This window comes from Trachurus japonicus, chromosome 9, assembly GCF_045865225.1.
Source record: "Trachurus japonicus isolate A0001 chromosome 9, Traja_1.0".
In the NCBI taxonomy this organism is placed as follows: domain Eukaryota; kingdom Metazoa; phylum Chordata; class Actinopteri; order Carangiformes; family Carangidae; genus Trachurus; species Trachurus japonicus.
Genome location: NC_140915.1, coordinates 14,844,867 through 14,868,489, shown reverse-complemented (window position 1 = coordinate 14,868,489; position 23,623 = coordinate 14,844,867). Strand labels below are relative to the sequence as shown.

The 23,623-nt window shown below is 40.8% G+C and overlaps 2 protein-coding genes across 2 annotated transcripts; one reads left to right on the top strand and one right to left on the bottom strand.

The window, feature by feature from the left end:
• The first annotated feature begins 2,890 nt into the window (after positions 1-2,890).
• On the top strand, positions 2,891-5,013 carry LOC146981152 (interferon a3-like). Its single transcript, XM_085788243.1, has 4 exons — positions 2,891-3,001; positions 4,471-4,620; positions 4,735-4,815; positions 4,921-5,013. The coding sequence occupies exons 1-4, from the start codon at positions 2,891-2,893 to the stop codon at positions 5,011-5,013; spliced, it is 435 nt and encodes a 144-aa protein (XP_085644369.1).
• A 2,468-nt stretch (positions 5,014-7,481) lies between these two features.
• LOC146981151 (interferon a3-like) lies at positions 7,482-9,512 on the bottom strand. Its single transcript, XM_085788129.1, has 5 exons — positions 9,381-9,512; positions 9,147-9,239; positions 8,878-9,027; positions 7,641-7,728; positions 7,482-7,555 (listed from the first exon to the last, which is right to left on the bottom strand). The coding sequence occupies exons 1-5, from the start codon at positions 9,510-9,512 to the stop codon at positions 7,482-7,484; spliced, it is 537 nt and encodes a 178-aa protein (XP_085644255.1).
• Positions 9,513-23,623: the final 14,111 nt, after the last annotated feature.

Genomic DNA, 23,623 nt, shown 5'->3' with positions numbered 1-23,623 from the left:
CCAAAGAAGTGGGTTAAAATGGAAATGTTGGTTTGAGAACAAAATTAGCATTAATTAATGAACATTAACCTTAGCATTGCACAATGAATTTGTTATTAAACCTGAAATGATTCAATGAAACAAGTACATAATGCTCATTATTTTATTACCATACAAGTAAAAGGAAATTTCAAGTTCAGATGAAATTCACTTTAAAACAGTGGAATACATTTTTAACATTGCTGGATCATAAAATTAATGCTAAGTGCATTGATTTTAAGTGCTAAACATACAATAACTTGCATATTAAAAAAGGAAAGGAAAAGAAAAAAACAAAGTGCATCTAGCTTTTTGCCCCCTTCACATGTTCAGTCTACATATTTTGGCAAATTATATCACTATACCCCATCCACCGCACCCGATAGAGATGGGTGCTCCAAGGCTATCCCACTGATGCTTCTCCCTATAGCATGGGGACATACAGGTATTCTGCGCTACTGCTTGCGGTCGCCAGGTACTGCACCATGTTTGTTCCGGGCTGAAGAATAAAGAAAAAAAAAAACAAGATTCAAAAATTAGTTTGTACACCAGGTTAGGTTCAACTCTACAGGTAATGCCCAGTGATCTCAAACTCACACTGCTGACTTCTACAAAGTTGAGAGCCACATGTTGCACCAGCTCTATGTGAATACCTGCTGAGAGTGAATCGATGTTTGCAAGAGGGTCTCCAGTCTTCTCCTTCCTGGCCATACGAATGATCTTCTCAGCCAACTCCGGGATCCATTTCTCAGACATTCTTTCAGAACACTGGCTGTATCGCTGCAAAATCCTGAGCAAAAAAAGGGGGGGGTGGGGAGGGGGGTGTTAGGCACATGTAACAGCCATCCCAGGTAGCTATAATATCTGTACACTGGGTAGGCACCTGGGTACGTTATAATGAAGCGTTAATATCTATGAACTTGTTTTTAACTACTGTATTTTAACAGAAGTTATGAACTTGAACTGTTTGTAACTATGAACTCAGAGTACCATTAACTATTAAATGCTTTTATCTTTTACCACTGTCCTTATTTTAATCAAATTAGCTGAATGTGCACAGCTAATGAACTACCGGTATGCATCTCTGCATTTAACCCTTCAAATACCCATCCTGTTGAAGCCCATATGGTAGAATCAAATCATGAACTCTATTTTTACAATAGCCTAATGTTTTCAAAATATTTATTATTCCATTAATTTTTAAACAGGGTCCTATATGAATTTTGGGATGAGGAATTCCTTGATTTTTTAGCCAGAAGTCGAAATAAAAATATGAATTTTAGACAGGGCAACACACAAACATTGTAGATGTAAACTCACCATGCCTGGAGTGTCCATGAGACAAGGCCACATCATTTGCACTCACCCTCCTTCCTGACTCACTGCTGCCAGTCACTATTATATTATCGGCTAACACCCACTTCCCAACTCACCACAGTCCTCCTGTCCGTTAAAACTCCTGTCATTTCCTCTCCTTCACGGCCCTGACAACTGCTGCTGCTGCTGTGATGGAAACCATTTTATCAGTTGAAGATAATTAGCTAGCTAGCAAGCAAGCAACTCGGAAAAAAACGCCTAGTCCAGAGTGAGGGGAAGTTTTTAAGTAACACTAAGACACAACTATTTGACTACCACATTAAAGCAGATATCAGTGGAATGTTTTTGTTAATATAAGTCCTAAATAGTCCTATTTTCCGTCAGCAATCACTTACATGAAGTATTTCAGCCTAAACACGAGTCTCTCCGTCACTCTGCTCTGCTGTCACCCGAGGAGAAAATTTTCCTTGTGGGATACAAGTGTTATCCAATGAGGGGAGAGAACGGCATGAAGGGCTGTGTGTGCAGCCAAGGGATGCGCGTGAATGTGGTGACGTAGCACGAGGACCAATTGATGCCTGACAAGGGCGGGGGCTGCTAACTCATGGTGCGTTCAAGGAAACTCGTACTTTGTGTTTTTCCTTCCTGTGAAGTCATACCAGTTCGATCTGGTACGAGTTCACGGGTCGGAAGTTACGAGTGGCCGTTATAGGGAACTTTCACAGACAACAGGACGGTAAAAACACGAGCTACGGGTTACCTGGAACGCTACCAAGTCGTAGTTGTGACTTGAAGCTGTAACTTACGGTTTCAAAAGCCTGCCTTGAACACAGCATTAGCCGAAACGGCCGTGCCAGTGATATCTGCTTTAAACTACCAAACCTGTAGGCTAATAATTTAAGTTTTACTTACCATTTACAGTGCTGGAGCGAGAGACTGAGGCTGGAGGGCTGTGGTGTGTTTTCCTGCTCCTGAAACTGCGCTTTAAGTTTCGATCTTTTCAGAAGTAGAGGGATGATGCCGTTTGAAACGTTTTCGTCGTGGTCTCCTCCTCTCACTGTGCGCAACAAGTGGCGTTGTTTCTTTTTCGATCTTCAGACATCTCTGATGTTGTTTCCTCCTCTTCGTTTGACGACAAACACCGTTTAGTTTCCACGAGTTTGACACCTCTGCACAGGAGGACACACATTTCACACCAAGACTCAGCTCCACGACTGTGCGACAAATGTAGCCGAAAAAAGGGGAAAGGAACCGCTGATCTTTTCAGTCCGTCGATCAACGCGGTGGTTCTTTAAAAAATCTGTGTCGTCGGACCTTGAATTTCTAGCACTGAATTGTCCCTGACAAAAATTCAGTGCTGTTGATCCAATGTGTCGTCCGGACCAGCAGCCAGCTTGTACAGGTGTATTTCTGCCCTGAACTTTCTAGCGTAGGAAATGGTCAGAAGCAGCAGGCAGTCAGGCTCTTGGAAGCTCAGCTGGAGAGAAAACTGAGTGATAATTCTCAGCAAACACTGCATTGTGTGTCGCATCCCTCCGTCTGCATCCATAGTGTGATGATAGAGACCAAGCGCTCTGAAGTCACCACACCGCTGCAGTCTACAGTGGAGCTGGTGAACGACTCTGAGTTAAGTAGTCTATGGGTGGTGGCTCCGCATGCTTGTGCAGTGAGTAAAACGTCACTCTGCACAGGCAGAAGCAGGGCCCTGCTTGAGTCACACATGGAGTTTCCCAGGGGGCGGACTCACACTGCGAGTGTGTTCTGCTGTGCCCGTAAAATGAAAGCAATGATCCGGAAACGTCTGAAGTTGCATTTCAAAATAAAAGCCATACAGTGAAATATGGAGGTTCAGAGGGCTTTTATTCTAAAATGCGACATCAGATTGACTTGATATTTTCTGGGTGTCATCCTGGGGTCTAGTACTATCAGACTGAAGTGGAATTGTTGAGTAATAACGGGTAGTTTTTAAGAAATATGAATCCTAATGTACATAGAATACAGTGAAATATGGAAGTTCAAAGGGCTTTTATTCTGAGATTCCACATGTTTTCTGGGTGTCATCCTGAGGTCTAGTAGCCTATTGGTCAGTGAAGTAATAGAAATGAAAAATAAGTTAAAGAAGTGGTAAGTAAATGTACTTTCCAACACCAGAAAGGCACAGATTTGGTCATCAATACTGATTAGGTCAACAAGGGAAAGGAAAACAGATGATGTGTAATAAATGTGCTGTTGCTCCCTCTGTTGAATCAAGGTAGTATTGCATCAATAAACATAGGCAACACAGAATATTTCACATTGTAGATTAGAAAACTTTATTGATCCCCAAGGGGAAACTGCTTTGCCACGCAATAAAAACACAAACATCCACTTAACAAACAATACAAACATTTCCATACCATTGCACAAAACTTATACTTCATACAACAGAGTAGGCTGCTCAAAGCAAGTGATTTAAATTGATATTAATATAGGCAAGGATAAATAAATAAATATAAGAAAATATACACCTCCAGAAGATTAAAAAACAACAACAACAACAATAGACAGCCGCTATTTGTGGTTAAAATATCTGACTGCTGCACTTACTTGTAGAAGTAAGAGTTTAAAGAAATAAAACCATATACATTTTTATATTTGCTTGAAATAATGTCAGAATAAATAAAATAAATAATAATAAATAAAAAAAAACATACAAAAATATAAATATAAAAAATAAATATTCAATTTTTTTCAGTGCAAGTTACCATATATAAATATACATGTTCAATCAGTTACTTGATAAATAGACCGGCAACCAAATAAATAAACAGTTTAATCTATAGTTACATAGAATAAATAGATAAGTTAATAAATGAGCCGGTGACGGTGACGGACGTTCTTTAGTTGAGCAGAGAAATCAGCTGATCTGCTCCCACCAGATAGATAGATAGATAGATAGATAGATAGATAGATAGATAGATAGATAGATAGATAGATAGATAGATAGATAGATAGATAGATCTATCGATCGATAGATAGATAGATAGATAGATAAGTTTCCTCTCTTTTAAAGGTTTTCAAAATAAAAGCCTCTGAGTCACAAATACATCCCCAATCTGATTACTCTTCTTCTTCTTCTCCTCCTTCTTCCTCCAGGCTGAGGATAAAGTTGGTTTCACGGTGCAGGTTCTGGACGAGGTGGCCGCTGTGTTTGAAGAGGACTACAGCAATGCATCATGGGAGGAGAAGACAGTGAAGGACTTTGTGGGCGTTGTGACGCAGCAGGCTGACGGCCTTCGCTCCTGTGTGAGTGTCAGAGTGGATCAATGAATGAATGATCAATAATTGATGGTTCAATTACGACTAATTTAGATGAACATAAACTTATAAATATATTTCTATTCCCTGTTATTCATTTAGACTGGGAGACACAGCCACAAGAAGAAGAACAAGAAGCTGCACATGTCCTTCAAGAGACTCACACACCACCTAGAAGGAGCTGTAAGTCTGTCTGTCTGTCTATCTATCTATCTATCTATCTATCTATCTATCTATCTATCTATCTATCTATCTATGGTAATAATGATAATATTCTTGTGTGTGCAGGGCCACAGCGCTGAATCCTGGGAGCTGATCAGACAGGAAGTCAAAAACCATCTGGTGGGAGCAGATCAGCTGATTTCACCTCTGCTCAACTAAAGAACGTCCGTCACCGTCATCGGCTCATTTATTAACTTATGTATTTATTCTATTTAACTATAAATGAAACTGTTTATTTATTTATTCGGTTAGCTGTCTATTTATTAAGTAACTGATTGAACATATATTTTTGTGTACTAACTTGTGTTTTTCAATTTGCACTGAAAAAAAATTCTATTTATATTAATATTTATATTTTTTATATGTTTTTTATTTATTCTGACATTGTTACAGACAATAAAAGAAAATCTTCAAGAAAATATAAAAATGTGTATGGTTTTATCTCTTTAAACTCTTTAGTGTTATACCTATGTGAAATGTTTATGGTTGCAATGCCACCTTGATTTAACAGAGGGAGCAAAAGCACATTTATTTTTCTATCATATATTTTTTTCCCTTGTTAAAGCTACAGTTGGCAAGTCAACGAAATTCCAGGACTAATTCTTAAATTTCAAAATGATACAACGTTTAGGTCCCTCCCCCAACCTCTACCAAGCTCCTCTACAGGGACACCTTCATAGTAATGATAATATTCCAGACTTTTATTTTGAAAACCATATAAAACATATATATATATATATATAAAGACAAAGACACAATAAAGCTTATAAATAAAACAACAAAAGATGAAATGCTGCATGAAAAGATTATATTGCAGGATATTTGGAAAGTGACGGGAATATTTTTGCAACTTTTATGAAGTAATCAAGTTCTTGTCTGAAATTTTCAAACACTGCTACAGTTTTAATGATGTTTATTACAACATTTATTCATTTAAAATGTTAGAAAATAATAAATTTGGGCCTCAAATCTTTCTTCCTCAGATTAAAAGAAACAATGCAGAAATTCTGCAGGAAAACACAGAAAACAGAATATTTTTACAATTTAAAGCAGAAGTAAGCGATCCGGTGGTTTTGGCTAACTTCTTGTCAGCCGATGGAGTTAGCAGTCCCCGCCCTCGTCCCTACGTCACCACATTCACGCGCATCCCTTGGCTGCACACACAGAGAGGACCGCCCCTTTATGCCGTTCTCTCTCCTCATTGGATAAAGGTTGTAGGATACAAGGAAAGTTTTCTCCTCGGCTTACAGCAGAGCAGAGCGACTGACAGACCCGTGTTTCAGACCAAACACTCTATATAAGTGATTGCCGTCGGAAGATATAACTATTTAAGACTTATATTAAACCAGCACTAAGGAACTTTTCAACCTTCATAAAATATTTTCATAACTTTTGTGATGATACATCGACTTACAACAAGTTGAATGACACCTCTGTCGTGGTCTGAGGGGGTCTGTATCTCTTTCTCTGGCACTAAGCAGCTTTGAGGAGCATGGTAGGAACCCTGCTCTCACTTTACTTTCACTTTCACTTTTGCGAGTCACAACAAGGAGGGAACAGGCAAAACGGCACTTTAGCAATGGATTATGTTTGTGTTTTCACTTTGAAATGATCCACTGGAAACAGAAACTTAGTTTTGATGTCTTCTGTTAATTTTAATGCAGGATATTTACAGGGCTTCACGCTAGTGTTCATGGGAAATGGAGTCTTCCTTCAGGCAAAACACTACCGCTTTGGTCCACAGGCGCCGCCAAACTCAACCAAAACTGAAAGTTCTTTAGTACTGCTTTACAGTAACACAAAAATTGAATGTTTGTGCTGCTAACTCCATCGGCTGACAAGAAGTTAGCCAAAACGACCGGATCGCTTACTTCTGCTTTAAGTACAAATCAGATCAATCATTGAAGTGAACCACGCTGCAGTGTCCTTCCCTTATGACCTGTGCAGTCAGGGGTTCACAGCCGTATGTTTCTTCTCTTTTAATTCTCTTTTATTGTTTTGAAATTTTCGACAAAGTCCTGGAATTTTGTTGTCTTGCCAACTGCAGCTTTAACAAGGGAAATTAAAAACAATGATAGAAAAAATAAGTGTGCTTTTGCTCCCTCTGATGAATCACGGTAGTATTGCATCAATAAACATTTCACATTGTAGAAGTAGGTGAAGAGTTTAAAGAAATAACACATTTTTAAGTTTTCTTTAATATTATTAATTTTTATTGTCTGTAACAATGTCATAATAGATAAAATATATAAATAAATGAAACATTTCAGTACAAATTGTAGAGTAGGTATAAGAGTTTAAAGAGATAAAACCATACACATTTTTTATATTTTCTTGAAGATTATTTATTTTTATTTTCTGTAACAATGTCAGAATAAATAAAATAAAAAACATATTATAGTAAAAAAATATATATATAAATATAAGAATATAAATATTCAAATTTTTTCAGTGCAAATCGAAAAACATAAGTTAGGGCACATAAATTATGTTCAATCAGTTACTTAATACATATACAGGCAACCAAATAAATAAATAAACAGTTTAATTTATAGTTACATAGAATAAATAGATAAGTTAATAAATGAGCCGATGACGGTGATGGACGTTCTTTAGTTGAGCAGAGATTAAATCAGCTGATCTGCTCCCACCAGATGGTTTTTGACTTCCTGTCTGATCAGCTCCCAAGATTCAGATAGATAGATAGATAGATCGATAGATCGATAGATCGATAGATCGATAGATAGATAGATAGATAGATAGATAGATAGATAGATAGATAGATAGACTTACAGCTCCTTCTAGGTGGTGTGTGAGTCTCTTGAAGGACATGTGCAGCTTCTTGTTCTTCTTCTTGTGGCTGTGTCTCCCAGTCTAAATGAATAACAGGGAATAGAAATATATTTATAAGTTTATGTTCATCTAAATTAGTCGTAATTGAACCATCAATTATTGATCATTCATTCATTGATCCACTCTGACACTCTGTGAGAAGGTGAGCACCCCCCCTTCTCACTGTCTCTGGGGTTGAATGCCACGGGTTGGCGTGGCCCACGTGGGAGCGATGAGAGACTTTTCTCGGACATTTGTACACACACGCACAGTCATACACCCGCACACACTCCCACATATTATTCTAAAGACTCTATGAAGACGTTATGTTGTGTATGTTTATAATATGTGTGTTTGGGGTCGTGCTTTGTAAACATGCGGGGCATGAGCCGCGCACCGGTGTTGGGAACGCGGTGCGCCGCGGCTCGCACTCACCACACCCACAAGTCACCTGAAACAGTTTACACTCCTTCCTACCAGCCTGGCGTGTAGTGAGGTACCCACTACTCGTCCCACTCTTCATCTGTTCACTGGTAAAGACTCTGGTCCTGCATACATTCATTTACACGCAACATTCACCTGCACTCCCGGTCCAGCTCCACTGCTCCTCTGTGGAAGCGCGCCGCTGCAGGGGCGGTCTTTAACGAGCGCGGGCCCGGGTGGGCATAGCCCATGGTGCTCAGGGGTGTTTGTCTTGTTGTATCGTATGGTTTTATGTGATCATGTTGCACAGGTATTGTGTGGATATGTGAAAGATTGTACAAGGTTAAAATATGTTATGTATTGTTTATTCTGGTGTGTATTGATGTAAATGATGTGTTTGAGGGACCGTTATAGTGTTTGGTTTGCCCTGCAGTAATGGTTTGCCCCAATTAAGTTAACTCACAGCAGCTGTATTTAAGGGAGTGGCATTTGGCTTCCGGGCAGCTCTGAGGAAAGGTGCTCTAGCCTGGTGTGAGGCTATGAGGTCAGTTCTAACCTGGTGTGAGGTTAGGGTAGGGTCATTTTTTGGACCTGTTTTTGCCCTCAGAGGGTGTGTTGATTATTGTTGATTTTTTTTTGTAAAATAAAAAACCTTGTCTTTTGGCACTCGACGCTTCGCTGGCTTTGTTTCCAACCTCCATCACCTAAGTCTGGTCTGCCCTGATCCCCTTTACGTGGGGAGGCCGCTCCGGTCCCTCACACACTCACACAGGAGCGAAGGCCGTCAGCCTGCTGCGTCACAACGCCCACAAAGTCCTTCACTGTCTTCTCCTCCCATGATGCATTGCTGTAGTCCTCTTCAAACACAGCGGCCACCTCGTCCAGAACCTGCACCGTGAAACCAACTTTATCCTCAGCCTGGAGGAAGAAGGAGGAGAAGAAGAAGAGTAATCAGATTGGGGATGTATTTGTGACTCAGAGCAGATGTAATAACACAGGCTTTTATTTTGAAAACCTTTAAAAGAGAGGAAACTTACTGATGCTTTGGACGCCTGGTCGTACAGACTCTGAGGGAAAGGCAAAACGTCATCCACTCCAGCGTCCCCAGTGGTGTTAGTGGAGTTATTAACCTGCATCACACACACACACACATCATGAGTTGAGGTGAACACACACACACAGACACACACAGACACACACACACACACACACACACACACACCCTGGTCCACAGAGTCTGAACAGAGCAGCTCTCAGAGCAGTGGACTCACCATGTTGTCCAGCAGCTTCAGATGTTCTTCACTGTGCTCTCTGAACTTGTTGTGCATCCAGCTGCAGCTCAGCGACGAGCCTCCACTGAGCTGAGCCACAAACAGGCAAACAAACAAGATCCTGCTCAACATCTTCACAAAGACTAAAGATGACAAGTCTCCTCTGAGTGTGTAGAGTCAGTCCAGATGTGTCCAGCTGCTGTGATGAGATGGAGCTGAGCTGCTGCTCATTTATATGACTCACCTGTTGTTTCATTTTTCATACCTGCCGGCCTGGGGAAACCTGCACACACCTGTGGCCTTCACAAAGGTCCAAACAACCACAACAAGCAGCTCATGGTCAGTGCTTCACATTTCAGGTTTGATCAGTGACCTGAAGAAAAAGTTTTCCCACAATAAAAGAATTAAACAATATCACAGCCAAGATAAGATGAGGATGAGGGAAAAGGAAATTATAGCCAGATAGTTTTCCTTTTTTAAGACAAATTAAATGAAATTAATTTCCCTCAAATATAAAAAAGACACTTGGTGAAAAATGTTTCTCATGATGATAAAATGCAGTTTATACATAAAACAAAAGCTGAAATACTGCATGAAAACATACAAATGAATGTTCATTATTAAACAGATCTGTTAGATAAAGGATATTTGGGGATTAACAGGAATATTTCTGCAACTTTTAAGGGAAAAAAACAGCTTGTTCTTGTCTGAAATTTGCAACACTGCACCTGTTTTAATGGTGATTATTATAATATTTATATAATATTTATTGAGCAGAAATGAGAGAAAAAGGAGAAATGTAGCCAGTTTTTTTGAGGCCACATGAAAAAATATCTCCTGAAATCAACTGTGAACATAGAACATAGAAATAAAAAATATTCTTGTTTATGTCTGAATCGTTAAACTATTGCATCACTGATCAGATTAGATAAGAGTCACTGCTCCTTGTCCAGTAGGAGCCGTAAAGGGGAAGTTCCTGTGAGGAGAGAAAACAAAAGTGAACTCTGAAGACATTTCACCTTGTTCTCTGCAGAACGTGAGAAAACATATTGTGGCTGATGATGCATCGTTGCTTAGACTCTTATTTTGGTAACTTTATTTATTTATTGAATTAAACTACATACATGAGATAAATACTGGTGTGTATGTGACATGAATGCAGTCAATAAATGTTATTTTGTCCTGTGAACTGCAAACACAGTTAACCTGAATGGAGACAAACAGAAAAGATAAATCGTAAGATAACACATAATTAATGTAATGTTTTAAATTAAAAGACGTTTGAAGAGAAGATTGTTTTGTTTGAAGTTGTGCAGAGGTGAAGGTCTCCACTGTGTTGCAAGAAATAAAATGCAAATGATAAATGATTCTTTATGTTTTATTGTTATTATACCTCTTGATATGTTCCTTATCTTACTATTCTTTTTTTCCTGCTGCTTTTAATGTAAAAACTCTACACTACAACTACAACTACATTGTAAATTAGATTATATTTAGAATAAACTGTGTTTCCTAAATGCAGAAGTGCTAAATCAGTCAGATCAGACACTCTGACACTTCCCCTCAGTCTTTCTCTAGTTTACTGGCTCTGACTCGAACTGTGGCTTTAAACAGAAATGACTGTTACTAATAACTACTCTATTCTCCTTTGTCTTATACATTTTTTCCAATACAGTTTCCTTATTGTTCCTTTATTTATGCTCCTTTTATATCTGTTAAGCACATTAAGTGACCTCTGTGTTATGATAATTTACGAAACAAAATAAATTTGCCTGCTGGACGGAAAAGCACATATAGACAGAAAAATAATAAACAGTCTGGTTCTTTCCTCCCTCTCCTGCAGGAACAACACAACACGTGTTAAAATACTATTTACAGTAATGACTTCATGACAGAGAATGAAATGATGACACACAACGAGACTCTTCCCTTCATTCACTAGTTTGTGGTTGTTCCTCAGAAACACCATGTGAGCTGTGATTGTTGTGTGACGTGACGTGACGTGAGCGCAGAGCAGCGTCACCGTCAGGGGCGTAGCACCAAATTCTGGGCCCTGTACACTCTTATTGTCAGTGGGCCCCTATCCATGCCAGGGCACGAAGCACAGAGTTGTTTTCAAGGTAAATTTATAAAAAGCTGCCGATGCGCGTTCCCGTCGGGACAGTTTTTCGGCAAGCAGTCTCTTTTCAATACCCCGATTTATGTCTTTTGGGCAGCATGAGGACAGCTAGCCTCCGGTCATAGAGAGCCTAAGCGGAAGCAGGAAGTAACGGTCACCATGGGACCTCAACTCTGAAAAACTCGCCATTCAAATGAACGGGACTGAAAATTTTATTTCGTGATCCGTTTGAATTGTGCCATGAGAAAAAAATATGTCCTCTACCTGTTTAAAACATCACGTTTCATCCCGAGAAATCAGCAGTTTGTTGTAAAGCTATTGTAGAATAAAATTCAGAAGAATCTGTAAGCAGAAAGACTACAAGTCGCGTAGGTGACGTCACGCACCAAATGCCGCCCTTTCCCGTGTCAGTTGGTGACGTATTTTCTGTGGGACACAGATCTGTAGTCCGTAGAGCGGTCTTTACACAAAATACATTCTTCTGTTGCCGTTTTATGATAAACGGCTGATTTCTCTTCATGAAACGTGATGTTTTAAACAGGTAGAGGACATATTTTTTTCTCATGGCGCAATTCAATCGGATCACGAAATAAAATTTTCAGTCTCATTCATTTGAATGGCGAGTTTTTCAGAGTTGAGGTCCCATGGCGCCGTTACTTCCTGCTTCCGCTTAGGCTCTCTATTCCATCTGGGCTCACTGACGTTTCACTTTTCACCGGCCACTGTCTATGGGCGGACTAAACCATTTTGCGCCTCCAAGAGGGGGCCCCCAGAATGTCCAATAAGTTGGGAGGACTGTGACACAGAGTTCATTCTCTCAGTTTATGTTATAAATATATTTGAAATAAATTATGACACCAATTAATTGGAGGGCCCAATTCATTCAAAATAAAAACATCACACACAAAAAAAAATATTTCAGGATTTTCATGGGCCCTCTCCCTACTCGGGCCCTGGGTAGTCAGGTCCCCTTTCCCCCCCACTACCACGCCCATGAGCCTAACGCGTAAAGGGTGAAATGCTTTCAGTTTAAACGCCTACACGGCAGGGTTGGTCCGCAACAGTTTACAACATGGATTACGGGAAAAAAAAAACATGGAAATGTCTGACTCTGGAATCAGAGCTGATGAAGGCAGCTTCTGGTGGACAGATTGGGCCTTGTACTGGAAGGGAGAGCAGGCCTGCTTAAAAAGACTATACATTCAGATAATTAATTTCCCCAAATTATACTCCTGATACTGGTATATGTTATCTGTTGTATAGCCTACACGTTTGAAATTTAGATATTTTTAACATTAGCTAGCCTTGATGGTGCTCCCCATGCTTCTCTGAACTGCCCCTGGAGAAGAGTTTGGCGCAGCAACCGGGAAAACTGTAAGAGACACACCTCAGACAGAAGGGTGAGAGTTGTGTGAGGTTTACTGAACCTCTTAGTCCCACAATAGTATCTCTGCTGAAAGTTAACTACCTTTTGAATCTTGTTATTGTTTTTTTGTTTTGTTTTTTTACTCAGATCCAGGGAGAACTGAATCACGAGAGCATGCTGCGGAGGAGAATCCTACAAAATGGACAGCTTTGAAGCAGTTGATGTTTCTTGCTTTGCCAAAAAAAAAAAAGGAAGGTTGGAAGATTTTGTGTTTTTGTTGTTTCGTCATTTCATATTTTATCTGCAATTTGGATTTAGGGTTAGGGTTAAATTCTTTGATGCAGGAGGGGACTTTGGTTGGAGGAGGGCTGGATTTTTTAACCAATTTCTTCATAGATTCAAGCCAACAAAAGAATAATTATTTTTACGCATTTTTGAGTAAAAACTTCTGTAACGTGCTCGGTATAAATAACCCAGCCTTGGCTCATGCTGCAGGTCACTCGGTCTCCTCTGATGTCCTTGATGTCCTGAGGCTCTTGGAAGCTCAGTTGTATAAACTGAGTGATAATTCGCAACAAATGTAGCCGAAAAGGGGGAAAGGAACCGCTGATCTTTTCAGTCCATCGATCGATCAACGCGGTGGTTTTTTACGAGTCTATTGAATCTGCACAGAGGCTACTGAGCGAGAAAAGCTGCAGGACTCTCGTGTGTCTATAGTGTCCCAGAGAAGAGGAGAGGGGAGAGAGAGAAAAAAGAGAGAGTGGAAGGGAAGGAATGCGAGTGCAGGAGCGAGAGACTGAGGGGGGGGGTTAGGCTCATAGGAGGCTGGAGGGCTGTGGTGTGTTTTCCTCCTGAAACTGCGCTTTAAGCTTCGATCTTTTCAGAAGTAGAGGGATATGCGGTTTGAAACGTTTCCGTCGTGGTCTCCTCCTCTTGCACTGTGCGCAACAAGTGGCGTTGCTTTTTCGACGCCACTAATTGTTTCCTCCTCTTCGTTTGACGACAAACACCGTTTGGTTTCCACGAGTTTGACAGCTCAGCACAACGAGATGCACGAAACGAAACATGCTGCAGGACACTCGGTCTCCTCGGTTCTGTCGCTGATGTCCTCTCTCTCTGATGTCCTCAGCTCAATGAGCTCGGATGAGCACTGGAGGATTTTCCCGGTGGGAGCTGGACTCATCGACTCTGCCACAAATGTAGCCGAACAAAGGAAACGTTGATCTTTGATAAACACGGTGTTTCTTTTTCTCTTTTTTTCTACGAGACGCTGCTGAATCCGCACAGAGGCTACTGCGAGAAAAGCTGCAGGAGTCAGGACTCTCTCTCCTCACATCATTGACAGAAACATATTCTTTCTGCGTCCTGATTCTTCTAGGCCTACACACATTTGTCATTTTGAGACAGGGTGCCTTGATGTTGCTCCCCATGCTGCTCTGAACTGCCCCTGGAGAAGAGTTTGGCGCAGCAGCGGGAAAATGATTAACACCTGAGACAGAAGGGTGAGAGTTGTGATGTTTACTGAACCTCTCAGTCCCACAGTATCTCTGCTGAAACTAACTTCTGAATCTTGTTATTGTTTTTTTATTTTATTTTATTTTTTTTACTTAGGTTCGGACTAACAGGGAGAACTTCACCCTACCTAGCTTTGAAGCAGTTGGTGTTTCTTGCTTTGCCAAAAAAAAAAAAAAAGTAAGGTTGGTGTTTTTGTTCATTTCATATTTTATCTGCAATTTTGGGGTTAGCGTTAAATTCTTTGATGCAGGAGGTACTTTCAACCCATCATTTGGGTTGTATTCTTTAACCAATTACAGGCTCAGACCCTTTCGGACCAAGCGCTGCGTTAGCAAATTCTCTCAACTTACTTTTAACCCAGTAGACTATTGCCACTGTAAATTACACAATGATAGTGTAAAATGACTGAAAATGGATACAAAAAGTGAGTTCATGTTCCCTTTAAAAAAAGAAGAAGTTGTTTTTTGTATTTTCAAAATACAACATTCACTATTTTATTTTGATAAATGGTGTGTTTTGTCTATTCTATTTTTTCTATTTCAAAATTACAAAAATAGAACACACTAATTTATTTAATATGAAGATTTTTTATTTTTATTATTATACTGTCGTTTACAAAATAATATGTTGTATTTTCATGTAATGTTTTTAAATAGGCCTATAGCAAATTCTGCCCTTCCCTGAGTATCGTAGCCTATAAACCTATGTGTGGCCTTGTTTGGTGTTTGCATTTGATCTTTTCTCAAAATAAAATTATGTACGGCCTATTATGTAAGTTATAGGTTCAGTTTAATTACAGTGAAGCAACAAAAAACTGTCATTAAGATTAACTTTATTTGTCCTTGAAAGGAAATTTGTCTTGGGCACGGGTGCTAACACAGCTGCTTCATTCACATCATGCATTTAAGGTGCACGCACATAATACACCTAGTGCACATGCACATGCACATGCACATGGAGTTGAACACATTGTCGTGTCGTCAGACTGTGTGGAGGTGAAAAACGACGACCAGGAGTGCTAGCAGGCAGCAGCCATTTATTCGCGTGCAGGCAGGTGGACATGAACATAAAAGCAAAGACCCCAAGGGACATACAACACGTGGAACAGCACACACACACACACACACACACACACACACACACACACACACACACACACACACACACACACACACACACACACACACACACACACACACACACACACACCTGTAACAAACAAAACAGAAAGTACGGGAGTGCACAACCAACAATTGCCTAATTTCTAATCGATGCAATGCAATTTCTAATTTGGATTAAAATAAATAATAAAAAATATTTTTTTTTTTAAAAATTAAGCAATTAAATTAAGGTTTTAAAAGCCGGTGCTGTGGTCTGAAGGGATGCATAGCTAGCTAATCTGTTTCGCCAATCACCTGTCATGGTTTGTGAACCAGTCCTGGACCTGAGCAGCCCGATGGAAATGACTGTAACATGGTCACAACGTGTCAATTACAAGAAGTTTTGGTTTTGAAGCTTTGGTCTCAGCATTGTGCATAAACAAAATTTGTAAAACGGTCGTGGCTGCGTTGACAGGTGATGAATCCGTACAGTCTCAGTGCGATGTGCAGTTTCAGTGCGATGTGCAGCGCCTCGACAGCAGCCATCATCCAGGTCCAGTCAACACGCCACAACAGCCGTCCCAATTATTTCCTATGGAGAAAAGAACATTTACACGACGTATTACAGTAGGCCTAACACAACACTAGGCAACAATTCTAGGCTGTATATGCGATCAAAAGCAAAAAAGTTTGGGAACCACTGCTCTATGTTTGAAATTGAGATAAAGACGAAAATGTTATAGCTAACAAAGTAAAAATTTATTTTTGAAGTGATTTTAAAACCCTATTGACCACGAGACATAGTACCAAAGGGTTCCAAAAGCAATAGGCTACAAATGTTTTTGGCGGCCTGTTTTAATCAAGTTTTAGTCTAGTTTGTGCCAAATTGTCATTTTAGTTTTATTAGTTTTAGTCACGTTCATGCTCTTTTTTGTTTTAGTCGACTAAAACTCTGCCCTTTTAGTCATATTTTAGTCAGAGTAACCCATGACTATTTTCGTCTAGTTTTAGACGACGAAAACTGATGACATTTTAGTCTAGTTTTAGTCAATGATTTTAATCTATATATTATTATTATTATTTTTATTTTTATTTTTATTTTTATTTTTTTTTACCTTATAGACTCAAGAATACATCCATTACAGACATGGAAGATGCTCTGCTTAACTATTTATTTTCGATTCCCACTAGGGCAGGAATTTCACGAGGGCCACGAGGGCCGTGGCCCTAAGTCCACAGTGGCCTTGATGCCCCACCTGCATTGACCCGGTTGATTTTGCGGTTTTCTCCTTTGCCACTTTCCTGTCAACACGGCTTTGACACCTGCGTCTTTGAAGAAAAAACAATGCGTATTTTGATGACAACACGTGCTAGTGTTTGGGCTGCTGCAGCCGTGCACGTCAGCAGAGGGACACCGCCGGTTAAAAATAAAAAATAAATCACTGTTTTCTTTTATGGCCTTGCTGCCCTGGCTTTGGGCCTTTGTGCCCTCAAAAATTGACAACACGAAAGGTCAAGTGGCCCTGCCCCAAAAATGACGAAATTCCAGGCCTCCACACATTTAGCAGATATTTTGGAGAAACACCTGCCTAACCCACCGCAGATCTTCTTGCAGCGAGTGGAGCAAGTGACGGCGTTGCCTAGGAAACAGAAATAGGCTACTGCAAAAATAATAGTTTATTTTATTTTATTTTATTTTTATTTATTTTGTTGCCATGCCTGGCCTTGCTTTGGTAACTATGCATCGTCTCGGCCCACAGTGCTCAGCTGCAGACACAGCAGAGATTCATTCATTCATTCATGTCATTGTCATTTTTGTTTCCTTTTCCCATTATCCCCCTGTCTGCTTTGTCCACCCCTGTCTTTCTGTATAATGCATAATGTATGTCTATGTTATGTGCATACAGTTTTTCTCGATTGTTTACACACAATTTCTGGTTCTTGAGGCACAATGGGCTCAACATCTAACTCATGCACCGACCCCCTGAACCAAGTCTGCTAAACTACAAGCACAATTCCTGCTTTACACTCAATTTGCAGTTCTATAACACACTTTTTTCAAAACACTACACACAGTTCTCTGCATTTGGCACAATTTTCATGAAGAAAATCTCTTGTTTTCACGAGTAACACACTGTTATTCAATATTCTAAAGTTAGTTTCCCTATATGCACACTGACTCATTACATGGGTAAACACTTGTCACTTTACAATTAGCAATCAGAGCTTTAGTATAAAAGGGCAGCATAACAGGCAGATGGACTGACATCAAACAGAGAGAGAGGCCACACACACACACACACACACACACACACACACACACACACACACACACACACACACACACACACACACACACACATATATATAGCAGTGATCATAATGATGATGAGAAAAGAAAATGCATTGATCACCAAAATTGCATGTTGATGCAAGGATTTGAACCCAGACTAGAACAAAGTCTTTGACTACAAAGAGTGCTGCTCTAGGTGAGTTACATGTTAGTCTCATACCAACAAAATGATGTGTTCAGTCTTTCAAAATTGTCCAACTGTAAACCAGCTGACCCCGACCGACTCTTTTTTTTTTGTGGTCAGATCAGCACGGTTGCATCGTCACACACCCAACTCGGTCACGTCTTCACGCATTTCATTTGTTACCGTGTATTTGAGTGTTCTGAGTATAAAAACAATATTCTAAAATATTTTACAATACATTTATATAGCCTACTGTCTGTAGTTACTGTAAAAAAGAAAAGAAAAGAAAAAGCCTAAGTCATTATGATGAATGGAGTAGAAGTGTTTTCCATTCATCATGTTTTACACTGAGCACATCAGTGTTCAACTGGTTCTTATGTCTATTCATATGATGGTTTGTGTGTGTCATTTGAGACTAAAATAGCATTTAGAGAATAAGTAACATTGTTTTGAATGTAAAGTTTCATTTTGCAGGAGAAGTGAGGGGTTTTGCCCATTGTGTGTGTTTCTTTGGATTTGTGTGTAGAGTTCTGAGAGTATGAGGCATGCTTTCAGAAAATGTGTGTAAACAATCAAGAAAAACTGTAATGCTGTCATGCTTATCTCGCCTCAATAAAGCACAAAAAAAAACACAGCAGAGAGGTGACGATTGGCCCAGTGGCTTGTCTATCTGGCCGAATGGCCCTATGAGAGGCTACAGAGGCCCAGGAGTCCCACCCAGCAAGTTCTAGACCCTCCCCCGCCCCCACCCCTCCTCGACCAAACACTTTTGGTAGAGGAGTCAGAGAGAGAGAGAGAGAGAGAGAACACACACCCCAACACATCAGCACAAGGTGGTGCGGAAAATTGAGGGAAAGGAAATGAAATTTGGTCATGAAGGACATTGAGCATGAAGGACATGTAACAAATATATGCTTTACATATTTTTTTCAGTCAGTGTTTATGGTTTATTGTCCTTTCAACAGTTACAGTTAAAATAATAAAACACTGATTAACTACTGTTACAATAAAACATCTGCATACCTATTACTCATGATGCAGCACACAAATTCCTCTTATGTCATGCTTATGTCACAGGCCCAATACTATCTCCTGTAGAGATGATCTCACTAGAGACCCCATAGATTATTTTACCCATCCGAACCCAGACACCCTTCAGCTGTTTTTAAATCATCATCCTCAACAAACTACAAAGAACCCCAAATGGCAGAAAGAAAAAAGATCCTTTCTCCAGTGGGCAACACACTGTGTAGTTATCATTTGTTTTATTCAAGGCTTCAGAATATAAAGAGATATTGTTTAGTATAGTGGTGTTAAGAGCTTGTGTGTTTATATAGGCTAGATCAACGGGGCGAGTTGGCACAATATCCTGGGTTTTAATCTGACAGCATGTGCTCTATTGCTCTCACCCTTTATTCATTCTGCAACAACATACCAACTTAAAAAAAATAATTTTAAAGTATGCTGACAATAGCCTACCGTCTCTCTGTTAACGTGGGTGTAGAAGGAGATTAACCCCGCGCTCCCGGTCATAATGGATGGTGAAAACCAGCCGGTTCCCCATGATGTTCCAGTGTAGGTTATAGGTAAACTGAGAGATAACATTCAGGACAAACCGCCCTCTCACCAGGTTCCTATCACCCTCGTCCATATTGATCTCAAGGCGAAGTGATGAAAGTCAAGTGGCCAGGGACGGCGCCGCTGCAAGGATTCAATGTGTCGGTGCAGGAAGCCAGAGAAAGACCGCCGTCGCCAAACCGCAACCACTAACTACAATACTGCACTCTGTATCTATCTGTTTACCTGCACAAAATCACGCTCAAAACTGAACCAAACCGCAGTTACTGCACTCTCTACCCTCTCTACTCTCTACTACCCATTCCGAAACACCGCTGTTCGGTCCGAGGGTCCGTTGTTTACACTGTGCGCCTGTCTGTGAAACATGTGCTGCTCAGGGACTGGGCAGATCTGTCCCACTTGCTTTCTCCCCCACTCCGTTATGGGAGATCTACCGTCCCACAGAGTAGAAGAAATACCGGTAGGCTACACTTTTTTTTCCCTTCCCCGCTCCGCTCAGCGCGGCTGAACCCGGCTTGTATGAGGCTTGAGCTCAGCCCACACGGGCGCGAGTCTGCTGCTGACAGCAGACTGGGGGAGAAAAAAAGACATTTCTCTGCTCTGATGCTTTGGTTGAGTTTAGGCCATGAAGAAAGAAGTTTAAGTTTAGTAAAAAGACCAGGTAGAGGCTAGACAGCGCTAGAAGCATGCTGGAAAAAAACAACAACATTGTAGTTACTGCACTTTGCCGTAGCATTACCTGTGTATTTATTTAAGGAAACCTGGCAGCAGAGCGCAGTATCTGCTTTTTAGGAGTCAAATATAAAATATGTGGTCATATATTTAATTGCATAAATATTACTTCATGAAAACCTGTCAAATCTGTGTATTTTCACTAATCTACCTACAACACATTTGGAAGGCAGATCAAAAAACTTTAAAGCCATTTTTCTCAGTTTCACTGTTCGCGTAGTTACTGCAGTCTGGCTTAGCAGGGCATGCCAAGTCATTTTGGTCAGGGGCAGCCCTGTGTGTGTGTGTGTGTGTGTGTGTGTTCGGAAGTGTATTAAAAACACACACACACACACACACACACACACAGCCCATGCCAACTTTTCAAATACATTTTAAAGTATGCTGACAATAGCCTACCGTCTCTCCGTTAACGTGGATGTAATTGCAGCAGGAGATTCGCCCCGCGCTCCCGGCCATAAGAGATGGAGAAAACCAGCCGGTTCCCCGCGATGTCCCAGTGTAGGATAAAGGTAAACTGAGGGGTAACATCCAGGACAAACCGGCCTATAGCTCTCATCAGGTTCCTACCACCCCCGTCCATAGGTATAGTTTGATGATTGAAGTCGGACGAAGTGATGAAAGTGAGCAGGAACTGCGCCGCAGCCGCTGCAGGGCAGGATCATGTGCAGTCGGTGTAGTCCGTGCGTCTCTTATATGTGGCACGAGCCGAGAGTCCCCCCCTTCGACACGCCTCATCAGCGAGAGAGAGAGAGAGAGGGGCTGTGCTGAGGAGGGAGAAGGTGCGCAAAAGGCAGGTCAACGAGGACTCTTCTCTTACTCTTGCTCTTGCTCGTGCTTTGACTGCACAGACTGGTCAGTGTTCACTGAGTCCTCGGACAACATTCATGAGTTAACAGACATTGTGTGTAGTTGTATTTCCTTTTGTGAAGACACTGTCATTCCCCAAAAGACTGTACGGGTTTTTCCTAACAATAAACCGTGGGCTTCACCCGCACTTAAGGGTCTGATAAATAAAAGGAAAATAGCTTTCAATGAGGGAAATGATTCTGAAGTGAAAGAAACCAAAAAGGAGATCAGATTAGAAATAAAAAAAAATCAAAACTTGAGACAAAATTGAAGCCGAGTTGGGCAGCAATAATTTGAGGCAAGCGTGGCATGGCATGAAAACTATGACGGGGTTAAGCCACAAAAGCAACAGTAATATTGCCCTGCCTGGTTACAATTCAGACAAACAGTTAGCTGATGAGCTTAATAAATTTTATTTAAGGTTTGATCATATGGATTTCAGTGAATCACATAATGTATTAAAGAGCAACACTAGAGCCCCTCCTGCTTTTGTTATTGATATCAAAAGTGTGGAAAAATACTTTAGACAAACCAAGCCAAGCAAGAGTCCTGGGCCAGACAATATAGGTGGCAAGGTTCTGGCAACCTGTGCTGAACAGCTTAGTAGCATTTTCATTTTATTTTTAGTTTATCTCTTCAGCAACAGAAGGTGCATAATTTATGGAAACATGCCACCATTGTTCCTGTAGCAAAGACAAAAAACCCAGCAACATTAAATGACTTTAGGCCTGTAGCATTGACCTCTTTAATTATGAAAACACTAGAAAAAATTATTAAACAAGAGGTTCAAACACAGGTGGAGTCACTCCTTGATCCCATGCTGTTCGCTTACAGGTGTGGCAGAGGTGTAGAGGATGCCACCACCACACTGCTACACCTTCTGTACCGCCACCTTGAAGGGACAAAAGCTCAAGCTAGATTGTTGTTTTTAGACTTCTCCTCAGCTTTTAATACTATCCAGCCACATCTTTTAGTTGACAAGGTAATTCACTTTTTTAATTTGGATCTTAGTCTTGTGGGCTGGATACTGGACTTTTTGACATGTCAGGTCTCAGTGTGTGAGGGTAAACGGCTCCTTCTCCAACCAGCTGCAGTCCTCTACTGGGTCTCCTCAGGGCTGCTGTCTCTCTCCTTTACTCTACTCTATATCTTGTACACTAATGACTGCCGTATAGCAATCATCCCAACAGACATATCATCAAATTTGCGGATGACTCGGTGGTCGTCAGTCTCTTAGAAGGGGATGAGTTTCAACATGGTCCTGTGGTTGACGATTTTGTTCGCTGGTGTGATGAGTCTTTTCTACAGCTGAATGTGACAAAGCTTAGAATAAAAATCAAAGTTAACATCGTTTCCAATCAAGCTGGCACCGGCAACATGTGCCAGTGCCAGTTCCTGCCCCTCATGTTTCTATCTGATCGCGCTTCAGCCCAGGGCGAAGCAGATTAAACGCTTCAGCCCTGGACTTCGCTCTCGCTCTCAGCGCTGCTCTTGAATTTTTGAGTCCTTTCTCTCAGAGAAGGACCACATTGCCGGTGGGGACGAGCCACCTTGACTCACAAATTTGTCGGTAAAGGAAACAAGCTCGAGTGGTTAATACACTGCTTCCACTGTGAGTCTGCCACCTACAAGATAAGAGCACTTCTGAGTGGTGGGTGTGCATTGTTTGTCAATTATTTTTTCTTTTTTTAAATTCAATCGATTGCACTGAGCTTCAGAGTTTTTTTTTTCTCTGTTTTTGTCCTTCCTCTCCCGTCCCATTTGGGGATCCTGATGAGCAGTAAACCCACCGCTGCTAGAGCCAGGACCACCCCCAGACTAGGGGGGCCGCAGGGGCTGAATGTGACATTAGCTTCAGAAAGACCCCTCCTAGTCCTGTACTCACCAGCATAAATAGTACAGAAATTGAAATTATGGACAGTTATAAATATCTTGGAGTGGTTCTTGATAAGAAACTCTGTTTTGACCAACATGTTGCTGCCACAACAAAAAAAGTTCAACAACGTCTTTATTTTCTGAGGAAGATGAGTTCTTTTAATGTGTCCACTGAGATGATGACTTTATTTTATAGAAGTTTTATCGAATCTGTTTTAACATTTTGCACTATTGACTGGTTTGGAAACTTGACTGTAGCCAACAAAAACAGGCTGGGTAGCCTCATCAACGTGGCCAGTAAGATTTCTGGGAGGAGGCAAGCCCATCTTATAGACCTTTATAAAAGGCAGGTGTTCAAGAAGGCCACTTCCATTCAGGAGTGTGTAGATCACCCCCTTCAGACCGAGTTTGAACTGTTACCTTCAGGTCGGAGGTTAAGGGTGCCCTCCATCAGGACAAATAGATACAGGTCTTCATTTGTTCCTTCTGCTATCATGATGCTGAACAGTGTTACTGTAAACAGTGAGATAATTGACAGCTGTCTTGACCACACAGTCTGTTTTATCCTACCTTGTCTGAATGCACTTGAATGCACTTTGTCTCTGCATGCACTTTGAAATGAATTACTCTGC